The 12,310-nt window shown below is 43.5% G+C and overlaps 1 protein-coding gene across 1 annotated transcript in view; it reads right to left on the bottom strand.

Annotated features, from left to right (window-relative positions):
- The window catches only part of ZFYVE19 (zinc finger FYVE-type containing 19), a 63,344-nt gene that overhangs the window by 47,363 nt on the left and 3,671 nt on the right, over positions 1 to 12,310 (bottom strand). The window contains exons 2-3 of the mRNA XM_073609411.1: positions 11,556 to 11,614; positions 7,684 to 7,805 (exon numbers count right to left, since the gene is read on the bottom strand). Of these exons, the coding sequence (XP_073465512.1) occupies positions 7,684 to 7,805; positions 11,556 to 11,609 (176 nt within the window). The 5' untranslated portion in view covers positions 11,610 to 11,614. The remainder of the gene's footprint in view (positions 1 to 7,683; positions 7,806 to 11,555; positions 11,615 to 12,310) is intronic.

The following is a 12,310-nucleotide window of genomic DNA, read 5'->3' as shown; positions in this document are numbered from 1 at the left end:
TCTATACTCCCATGATAGTGCTCATGTAATTATTTCAGACTCCTTCTGTAGGACACTCTTGTACTTGTGCAATGATGCATATTATCTTATATTTCCTAGACATTCAATTTCATATATATTTCATATTTGTATATTCCATACAGTGGTCATGCCCTGCAAGACATATGGGAGCATTTTGGGTTCACCCACTCTCTTTCTTTCTGACACTGCCATGCTGCCCCCCACGTCTGGCCTCGGTCCTCTTTGCTGGGTTCTCCGTCTCTTCAGCTCCCGGGGGAGATGCCCTCTGCCGACCCCCACTTGGGTTCAGTCCCTGAAGTCCTTGTCTGACAAGTAAGTATGGGATGATCGGTTCAGGCTCTTTGCTTTTGTCCAATCATAACCGATACTTTAATATATACTTTATCTGTTTTTACAGACAGCAGATATGCACATCAGCCCCTGATGAAGCGAGGAAAGCTCGCGAAACGCGTCGGGTTAGAGATGTACCACGCATATCTGTATCACATGTATTACTACTACTATTTTATTATGGCTATGTTTCTAGGACTACAATGCAATGTTGCTGTTTTTATGAATCTGTTCACCCATGCTCATGTCTTTTATTGGATAATGCTGTTATTTTCAATAAATCATTTTTGACTTCCATATTTGTTTACCCTTTGGTCACCATAAACATCTCATTTAAAGTCCCAGGGGCGACGTCCGTTTCTCTGTTATATTTAGGGATGGAGGTGCTTTATGTCAGGGGTCAGTTTTCAGATCTTCTGTTCAATTTTTCATTTTGGGCTGACAACACAGTGGGGGGTCCAATAAGGCATTTGCAATGTATTCCTGGTGGTGTGGTTGTAGTCGGAAACCCTTAGCCAAAACCATGTGACATTTTCATTGTTTATACTGAGGCAAACTATAAATTCAAACAATTAATTTTTCCAACACTTTTACTGTATTGCGTTATTCCTGTAACCAATTCATAAAAAAATACCATCGTATCAATCATGGGGAGGTGAATAGAGCCTCTTCCATTTTGGAGCAAGTTATTAATTGTGTTGCACGTGTAATTACTGTCACATCTTTAAGACAATTCTGCAACAAAATTTATCTTTACATTTTCTAAAATAGGTTTCCATTAGTCTCCCAACTTCTCAGATTACCATCTCTGCCTGTAAGGCTCCATTCCCATCTCCATGTATGGGGGCGACAATCGCGGTAAAAACGCGCAAATAGAATCACGGGACGCCGTTGCCCAAAAGAAGCTCCTGCATTTCTTTTGGGCGACGGGCGTCCTGCAATTCTGTTCAAGTGTTTCTACCACGATTGTCGCACGTCAAATCACGGGAAAATTGGGCTGCATTTGGGGTGCTATTAAAATCAAGGGGGCAACGCACCGGGAACGCACGGGTGTCCCGCGATTTTTCGCTATTGCGAAATGCGGGCAGAATCCTGGCGATGTGATTGGAGCCTAAAACTCCACTACTTGGCTGGAGAGATGCTAGTAACAGATCCCTTGCTGTCTCTGTTGTGACAGATTCACCTACACCTCACCAATGTGTACATGAATCTTTTGCAAGTTCTACCATTTCTCACAAATTGCAAGTTCTGCCATTTATATATGTAAATGGAACTGGCATTTTTAGTTACTAATCCCATTTCTACCGGGTTATGTTTTTAAACAGCAGATCAGTGGTTCTATATTTACCCAGTGTTGTTCATAAACGGCACTGTATAAATAGCTGTTGGGCAGCAGATCCACCCAGTAATCACTGTGTGCCGAGCTGTCATTATAGTGGGTGAGTTTTGCAGCAGCGTTCATGATAGCGTGAAGGGTGGAAAGCCTGTGTAAAATTAGGCCAACAAGGTTGCAGTAGTTGAGGTGAGATAGCCAGTGAGTGAATTAATAGACTTTGGGAGTTGTTAATGGTTAAGGAGTGAATTTTGGAAAAGTTATGTAGGTGAAGGAGGCAAGATTTGGCCAATGATTTGTTTCGGGGCTGAAAGGTCCAGAATTATATATAACACCCTGACATAAGGGGAGGGACTGATAGCTGTTCTGTTGATCTTGAAAGTGAGGTAATTTTTTAACCACTTAAGGACCAAGCCTCTTTTTGAGATTTGTTGTTTACAAGTTAAAAACATTTTTTTTTTTTTGCTAGAAAATTACTTAGAACCCCCAAACATTATACATTTTTTTTCAAAACATTAGAGAATAAAATGGCGGTCGTTGCAAAACTTTCTGTCACACCGTATTTGAGCAACGGTCTTACAAGCGCACTTTTTTTGGAAAAAATACACTTTTTTGCATTTTTTTTTTATATTGTGAAAGATAATGTTACGCCAAGTAAATAAATATCCAACATGTCACTCTTGAAAATTGTGCTCTCTTGTGGAATGGTAACAAGTTTTTACCCTTAAAAATCTTCATAGGTGACGTTTAAAAAAAAAAAAAAATTCTACAGGTTGCATGTTTTGAGTTACAGAGGAGGTCTAGGGCTAGAATTATTGCTCTCGCTCTAACAATCCGGAGCCGTCGGCAGCGGCAGAGGGCACCGGAGCATGGCGGGAGGGGTGGCCCCTCTCCCGCCACCGATAAAAGTGATCTTGCGGCAAATACGTCGCAGAGACCACTTGTATCTGAAAGCGGACCGCCGGCCAAAGAAGAGGATACCGGGGTTATGGCAGCTAGCTGCTGCCATAACAACGATATTCCTCTTCAAAGTTAGGACGTACCTGTTGGGGATGGAGGGGTGGGGGTGGTGGATGGCTCCCTTGCTGGTTTTCCCTCTCCTTTTACCATTGAACTCTACAAGGCGGATTTATCCTCTACCCCCTTCAAGTAACTTGACGCTATGGCAGAACAGACACGCTATACTTTTTGTCTGAAGGGAATGGTGACCGATGGAGGAGAGCATTACTCCCCAGGGCCTCCTTAAAAGGTCTATGGGGGTTTTATGTCACAGTTCTGACCTAAGTATGTGCCCCTAGCTGCGGCTAGGTGTTTTTCTTTTACATTTTTTCTTATCACGTTTACTTTTCTAGTTTACAGTTTGCATGGATCTCTATTATGTTTCTTTTATCCTCAGGATACGGACGGATGTCTCTGGACTGCACCCAACTCTGACCGCCCCTGTGTTGTTTGGTGCCGTTCTGGGAGTTGTCTCTCTGCCTTATAGGAGACTTTCCTAGAAATTAATCGGTTTTGTTTGGGGTTCGGGCATGCCGAGTTCCACAGCGGTTGTGCGGGGTGGGAGGGGCTTGGGTTTTAGTTTTTTCTTGTTTTTCAGTGTTACTTTTTACTACATAAGACAGATAAGTGACAATGTATGTTATACAAGGGTGCTGTGGATTTGGGCCCTGCCACGGCTCTGCCTAGATCCGTGGCGGACCCATATGTACAGTGAATTGATGATGTCGGCCTCTCGGGGTCCAGCTGACTGTAATTTAATCCTTGCATATTTCTTTTCTCCCTTGCTATGGCCCCCTTGAGAATTCTTTCCTGGAATGTCCGGGGCCTTGGCGATAAAATAAAGCGCTCCCTAGTGTTCGATTATATTAAGAGATATAACCCCCACATCTGCATATTGCAAAAAACGCATCTAGTAGGGAGTAAAATAACGAGTCTCAAACGTCCCTGGGTGGGTAGGCATTTTCATGCCACTCGCTCTGGATACTCCCGTGGAGTCAGTATTTTGACTCATAAATCCCTCCAATTCAAGTTGCTGGATGTTAAGCTGGACCCTGGGGTTAGATACGTACTAATTCATGCATTTATTGACACAGTTGAGATGGTGGTTGTGGGCATTTACTTACCACCCCCGGCTGACATTTCCATTCTACATAACCTTATCCCCCTCCTAGCTCAATACCCTACAGATAATGTCCCTCTGGCAGGAGATTTCAATATAGCACCGGATCCGTCCCGGGATAGGCTCACCCCTGACCCAGCCACGGACTCTTCCTTATCCAGATGGGCGGGTATCTTTGGTTTTGAGGATGTGTGGAGATGGAAGCACCCTCATGAACGCTCATACACATGCTGCTCCCTTTCACACAATACGCTATCTTGCATTGATCTCATCTATGCCAGTGGTAGTCTTCTGCCTAGGCTTAGAGAGATCAAGATCCTCCCCAGAGGAATATCGGACCATTCACAGATGTTCTGTGTTATACAGGCTGTGACACCCCCTACTGACAGAATCTGGCGTCTGTCTAGATTTTGGATAAATCACCCGACTATAGAGTTTGAGATGGCCACCTTGATTAGACAATATTGGTTGATAAATGCTGACTCTACTTCACCGGGTAATGACTGGGACGCATTCAAGGCCTATATCAGAGGATGTTATATGTCTTCCATAGCTACGGAACGTAAAAATAACCAGATTATACTTGAAGAGGCGGAGGCCAAGGCTCAGACTCTTGAGTCTGACTTTGCCCTTACGGCTAACCCCCTCACAGGACAAGATATGAAGGCAGCTTACAGGGAGGTTTTGCTTCTTAGGGTGGCCAAGGTCAATAAAAGACAGTTAGTTCAATCACAAAAAATCTTTGAACAAGGGGAGAAGACGGGGAGACTGTTAGCCTGGCTTGCTAAAGAACAATCCACGACCCCCACTATAGCGAGAATCGAGGCGACGGACGGAACAGTAAAGACAGACCCATCAGACAAACACATGCTTCATGGAATTCTACTCCAATCTGTACTCATCGAGAGCAGGATACTGAGGAAGAGCTCTCTGGGTTCTTAGATGAAGTGGAATTTCCTACTCTTACCCCGGAGGCAAGGCAGTCCCTGGATAGCCCGATCACATTAGAAGAGGTCCAAATAGCCTTGGGTTCTCTACAATCAGGTAAGACTCCTGGGGCGGATGGATTCCCTCCTGAGTTTTATCAGCAATATACTGGAGGAAATGGCCCCAAGAATACATTCCGTGTTTGTTAAGATGCTAAAGGAGGGAATCCTCCCCCCTTCTATGGCACAAGCAATAATAGTCGTGGTGCCCAAACCAGGGAAAGACCCCCAGTTATGTTCGTCCTATAGGCCCATTTCCCTAATGAATTCTGATGCAAAAATCTTAACCAAAATTCTTGCCAGACGTCTCAATGAGGTAATACTGTCATTAGTGCATGAAGATCAATTGGGGTTCATGCTGGGTAAGGGCACAGACATCAACCTGCGGAGACTGTATGCGGTCTTGTCCTCGGTGGTTGGAGACGTTGACCAAGCGGTAGTGGCCTCCCTGGATGCGGAAAAAGCTTTCGATTCCGTGGAATGGAACTATCTATGGGAGGTCCTCCGCAGATTTGGATTTGGTCCCGTCTTCATCTCCTGGGTTGAGGCGGTGCACAGATCCCCGACGGCCAGGGTGAGCACTGGAACGGTCCTCTCTCCGTAGGGGAACGAGACAGGGCTGTCCATTATCCCCGGGCTCCTTGCGCTGACGATAGAGCCTATGGCTATCCTTATAAGGTCCACCTCACAAATACAGGGTATTAATAAAGGCTCACTACAGGAAAAGGTGTCATTATATGTGGATGACACCCTCTTATACCTTAAAGATAATGGACAATCATTGACACAAGCGCTTCAGGTTATAGATAGATACGGGCGATATTCCGGAATATGTATTAACTGGGGAAAATCAGTATTGTTCCCACTGCATTTTGGGGTTGCTCCTTTGCATTTGGACGCACAGCTTCGCCGGGTATCACAGTTCAGATACCTTGGCGTAGAGATACATAGAGACCTTTGTCAATTCATTGGCCTGAATTTGGCCCCGGTGATGTCTCGGGTGACCCACCAATTTTCCTCATGGAAGTCTCTTCCCCTTAGTCCAGTGGGCCGCGTAAATTTAATTAGGATTTCCATCCTGCCCAAATTCACCTACCTATTTAGACAAACTCCTGTGCCCATACCTATTTCCTTTTTTAACAAATTGGACAGGTTTGGTCATATCCTTTGTATGGAATGGAAAGGCCCCTAGAATCATAAAAACAACCTTACAACTACCGGTTACATTAGGAGGCCTGGCACTCCCATGTTTCTTAAAATATTTTTGGGCGGCAGTCCTGGTGACGTTAAAGTGGTGGTTGGCGGAGGAGCCCTCAAACCTGGCATCCGCTGTGGAGGCCGCGTTGCTTGGTTCCTACTCGGAGCTACGAAATCTCATACATAGAGGGCCACGCTCCAGTGGGGTAATCCACGGTTGAGTCATTTTCAGTCGATACCAGATCCCGTCATATGGGCTAGATACGGAATAGTTGCCCTTAGTGATATTGTATCGCAGGGACAACTGATAACATTTGATGATCTGAAGAGTAGAAAAGGCATCCCAAACCAGATGTTTTTCAGATTTCTTCAGATAAGACATGCTTTTCGCTCCCAGTTTCCTGGTCCGATGATATTGCAGATGCCGAATTTGGAAACTGAACTCCGTGCACCTGAAGGCACTAGACTGCTTTTGACTATTTATAATAAACTTGCCCTTTTGGACACGTCTAGAGTCTCACAATTAATGTCAACCTGGCAGCGTGACATTCCTGACCTGACTGATGAGGACTGGGAGGAGGGGGTGCAGCAATACCTAACTCTGACCATCTCCTCTAGGGATAGATTTACCCAATGAAAATGTCTGCATCGGGCTTATTACTCCCCATCGCGCCTTGCCAAAATTTATACAAATAGAACAGCCACCTGTCCTAGGTGTGGCTCAGACGATGCTGATTTTTTTCATACTGTGTGGACATGTCCAAGGATAGTGGTTTTTTGGAAGACAGTCCTGGATGATATTAACTCGGTGGGCAAAATCAGGGTCCCCTACAGCCCTATCCCCCTCCTGTTGGGCATATGTGACTCTCTTGAGGCCCCCAAAAGGAAAAAACTATTTGTTTTTTACACTGCAATGTATGCCAGAAAGGCGATTCTCCTCAACTGGAACCAGCCTCAACCACCCACTAAACAACTATGGCTCTCTCTCATCAGTGCAGCCCTGCCCCCATATAAACTAACGTATATGGGGAGAAACTGTCCGAAGAAATTTGATAGGATCTGGGCGGGTTGGGTGGAGGCCAAACACCTGACCATTCCATAGATAAATTAAGTACCCTACCTTACACTCTTGGCTATCCATTCATCCCTACTTCATGTAATTTTGCTCCGGACATGGCCTGCCCGATACACAGTTAGTATATAACTAGGATCGGGGGATCCCTGCCGGGCCCCCCCCCCCCCCCTCCCCCTAGGGGTCTTTTATGGCGACTCTGATTTGAAGTTCTAAAAATCTACTTTCGCCATTGATTGTGCGGTTGAATTGTATTATTTTCACTGTACTTATTGACTTGTCATGGTATTGATGATCATTGTACAATATCTGTCTTGAGTTAATGTAACTTGTTTTTTATTCTGTTTGTTTGGGACAAATAAACTTTATGTTAAAAAAAAAAGTTAGGACGTATATCGGCGTGCGGCGGTTCGTAAGTGGTTAATATATTTTTTAATAATTATTTAATAATTTTGACATTAATACACCTACAGTATTGCAGTGTTTGCGCAACTCTTTTCAGTCTTCTTTTAGTTCTATACAGCTTACACAAGATAGTTATTTTCTTCAGTGTGAAAGCACGCAAGATGTGCCCATAATTGGATCCATGAAAGCAGGCTCAGGATCAGACTGTACACATGCTCACCTGGTGATAGATTCATGACATTTCTTGCAGATCTTTTGCTTTGTGTTGCCATATGCAGGGAGAACAGCAGTGTATCCTAGACATCCTGCACAGAAGGCGCGTCCGCAGGATTTACAGCCACACTGGAAAAGAGACATGTACAGTAAATATACATAATCAACATAAGTCTTTGCAGAAAACCTGTCGACTCTGCAGGATGCCAGCTAAGCAGTTGGCACTCTGGCCTTGCAGAGCTAGGGTCCTGCATTCAGATTTTAAAAGAGATCCTAAGTTTACACTATGCAGGTATTTGGATTTCCTCACAAAATCCAAAACAGGTTTTATGCAGGGTGGATTTGATTTAAATCACAATTTAAATCACTAGTAAAAAAAGGCTCGAGTTACAGTGCCTTGAAAAAGTATTCATACCCCTTGAAAATTTTCCACATTTTGTCATGTTACAACCAAAAAACGTAAATGTATTTTATTGGGATTTTATGTGATAGACCAACACAACGTGGCACATAATTGTGAAGTGGAATGAAAAATGATAAATGGTTTTCAAAATATTTTACAAATAAAAACATCTGAAAAGTGTGGCGTGCATTTGTATTCAGCCCCACTTACTCTGATACACCTAACTAAAATCTAGTGAAACCAATTGCCTTCAGAAATCACCTAATTAGTAAATAGAGTCCACCTGTGTGTAATTTAATCTCAGTATAAATACAGCTGATCTGTGAAGCCCTCAGAGGTTTATTAGAGAACCTTAGCAAACAAGCAGCATCATAAAGGCCAAGGAACACACCAGACAGGTCAGGGATAAAGTTGTGGAGAAGTTTAAAGCAGGGTTAGGTTATAAAAAATATCCCAAGCTTTGAACATCTCATGGAGCACTGTTCAATCCATCATCCGAAAATGGAAAGAGAATGGCACAACTGTAAACCTACCAAGACATGGCCGTCCACCTTAACTGACAGGCCAGGCAAGAAGAGAAGCAGCCAAGAGGCAAGAAGAAAGCCATTGTTGAAAGAAAGCCATAAGAAGTCCCGTTTGCAGTTTGTGAGAAGCCATGTGGGGGACACAGCAAACATGTGGAAGAAGGTGCTCTGGTCAGATGAGACCAAAGTGTAACTTTTTGGCCTAAAAGCAAAATGCTATGTGTTGCAGAAAACTGACACTGCACATCACTCTGAACACACCATCCCCACTGTGAAACATGGTGGTGGCAGCATCATGTTGTCGGGATGCTTTCCTCAGCGGGGACAGGGAAGCTGGTCAAAGTTGATGGGAAGATGGATGGAGAAAAATACAGGGCAATCTTAGAAGAAAACCTGTTATGCAGCGTACACACGGTCGGACTTCGACGGGACTTGTCCAACGGACTAAATCCGTCGAACAATCCGATCGTGTGTGGGCTTCACCGGACCTTCAGCAGACTTTTCCAGTCGCAAATCTGACAGACTTTAGATTTGGAACATGCTTCAAATCTTTACGTCGTAACTCCGCCGGACCCAGAAATCCGCTCGTCTGTATGCTAGTCCGACGGACAAAAACCGATGCTAGGGCAGCTATTGGCTACTGGTTATCAACTTCCTTATTTTAGTCCGGTGTACGTCATCACGTACGAATCCGTCGGACTTTGGTGTGATCGTGTGTAGGCAAGTCCGTTCGTTAAAAAGTCCATCGGAAGTCCGTCGAAAGTCCACTGGAAAGTCTGTCGGACAAGTCCGGTCGAAAAGTCCGCCCGCGTGTACGCGGCTTTAGAGTCTTGAGACTGGGGCGGAGGTTCACCTTCCAGGAGGACAACGACCCTAAACATACAGCCAGAGCTACAATGGAATGGTTTAGATCAAAGCATATTCATGTGTTAGAATTGCCCATTCAAAGTCCAGACCTAAATCCAATTGAGAATCTGTGGCAAGACTTGAAAATTGCTGTTCAAATGCTCTCCATCCAATCTGACAGAGTTTGAGCTATTTTGCAAAGAAGAATGGGTCACGCTAGATGTGCAAAGCTGGTAGAGACATACCTAAAAAGACTTGCAGCTGTAATTGCAGCGAAAGGTGGTTATACAAAGTATTGACTCGGGGGGGCTGAATACAAATGCATTCCACACTTTTTACATATTTATTTGTAAAACATTTTGAAAACCATTTTATCATTTTCCTTCCACTTCACAATTATGTGCAATTTTGTGCTGGTCTATCACATAAAATACATTTACGTTTTTGGTTGCAATATGACAAAATTTGAAAAATGTCAAGGGGTATGAATACTTTTTCAAGGCACTGTAAATCAACTCGATTTAAATCATAATTTTTTAAGAGCAACTATCATCTCTGTCCTGCAGCAGTTCCTCCTCTGACCCACTGTTGACTCACCGACAGCCCCATTCACTTTAATGGGACGGCTGGTGATGCGGTAGTGACACAACAAGGTGAGGGACATGGTGGCAGCAGGTGAGTTGATGCCCAATAACAGGCGCTGCCATGATGGATCTGAAATGACAGTTGTTTTAAATGTAAGGACTTATTCTTGCAGGTAGTTAGAATCTCTAAAATTTGCAAACAAAATGAAGGTTTCCTATTTAGAATAATAAACTGTCAGGTTAGTAAAACAGCTATATCAGAACTGATTTAATCATACAGTTTGTAGTGTACATAGATTTGCAAAACAATGGGATAAAGGAATATTCCTGAACTTTTTTTAGCTCATGGTTACTGTGAAATTGTGTGAATGCATCAATTCAGTGCATGTTATCTTGCATTCATTGAATGAGTTTACCAAAAATGTAAGTAATGCAGAATATACAGCTTCATGCTACATAACTAAGCTCAATTTCATGCCGAATAAACTAAATTATAAATGTATCTTAAATAGAAAAGCATCTGAATGAACTATGAGTTCATTCCGAGAAGAGTGCACTGTGAAAGTGTGTGGGGGAATATGTGCAGAGAGAGTAATGCCCCGTACACACGATCCGAAAATCGTACGGAAAATACCGCTTTCAAATCGATCGTACGATAATCGGATCGTTAGTACAGAGCTTTCGAGAGCTGATCAGGACAGTTCATGCGATAGTATTCTATCGGACATGCAGGAAAAAAATCTTCGTACGATGCCAGATCGTGCGATTTTCGTTTAATCAGTACAGCTATCGTTTCGAAAATGCAATACAAATGCATTACAACATATGACATCACTTCCGAATTTTATTTCTGTCGTGCGGGAATTTTCGTGACTTTAGTAAACTCATCAGATTCGATCTGAGATCAGCATGCAACAAAAAATGGACAATCATTCGTCCGATAATCTCATCGTGTGTATGGGGCAAAAGTGTGTGTGTGTGTGTGTTTAGCAGAGGGGAGAGCATTGTACACAGAGGAGAGCTTGGGGGAATTTGTGCAGAGAGGAAACCAGGGAAAAGTATGTATGTGTGTGGAGGAGGGGGGAGGGGCAGCAGAGAGGAGAGTTGGCAGGGATTTGTGATGAGAGGGGAGCTGGGGGGGATTTGTACAGAGAGGAAAGCTGGGGGGATTTGTAATTAGGGGAGAGCTGGGGGGGGATTTGTGATAAGAAGAGAGCTGGGGGGGGGGGAATTCACCTTATGCGATATGCAGTTCTAAGCCTTAACTTATTAAGATTTTTTGGCTCCGCTGTAGGTGTGGCTGGGGTGGAGAGTTGGTCAGAGAGGGCGAGTTCCTGCACCTATTCTCTGAGAAAAAAAGCCCTGTTTATGAATATAGGTATTAATTATACAATTTGATAGCCTCTAGTGTAGTGTAAGAAGGACCCCCCCCCTCCCCAGGCTTTATAACCAATGTGAACGTGTACATTCCTGTTTATGGAAAGCACATATTGCCATAAAAACAGCATGCAAGTAAACTCACCTCTTTTTTGAAAATGGTGAACTTGGATGCACAACTAAAACATCTCCCATCCATGTCACCTGTCAGATATAAAATCGGATGGTATATTGGTGATCATAGCAGAAACATTGTTACATATTTGCATAGTAGGTGAGGTTGAAAAAAAAAAAAAAAAAGATACAAGTCCATCAAGTCCAACCTATGTGTGTGATTATATGTCAGTATAATGGGGCGTACACACGGTCTGACTTTTCGGCTACAAAAGTCCGACAGCCCGTCCGACAAACTTTCGACGGACTTGCGTCGGACTTTCTAACGAACGGACCTGCCTACATACGATCACACGAAAGTCCGACGGATTCGTACGTGATGACGTACACCAGACTAAAATAAGGAAGTTGATAGCCAGTAGCCAATAGCTGCCCTAGCGTCGTTTTTTGTCCGTCAATACCTTCTCCATCTCCCCATCCTTTGTAACCAGATTTCCTTCCTTATTCTTTATGGGGCCAATATGGTCTGTCCTCCTTTTTTTACTGTTTACATACCTAAAAAATTTCTTGGGGTTTTTTGTGCTCTCCTCCGCTATGTGTCTTTTGTGTTCTATCTTAGCTGCCCTAATTGCACCCTTACATTTCTTGTTGCATTCTTTATAAAGTCTGAATGCTGGTAACGATCCCTCAACCCTGTATTTTTTGAAGGCCTTCTCCTTTGCTTTTATATGCATTTTTACATTGGAGTTAAGCCATCCAGGACTTTTGTTCGCTCTTTTAAATTTA

The sequence above is a fragment of the Aquarana catesbeiana genome, linkage group LG13 (genome assembly GCF_042186555.1).
Source record: "Aquarana catesbeiana isolate 2022-GZ linkage group LG13, ASM4218655v1, whole genome shotgun sequence".
Taxonomy (NCBI): Eukaryota; Metazoa; Chordata; class Amphibia; order Anura; family Ranidae; genus Aquarana; species Aquarana catesbeiana.
This window is presented reverse-complemented; position numbering and strand designations above follow the sequence as displayed.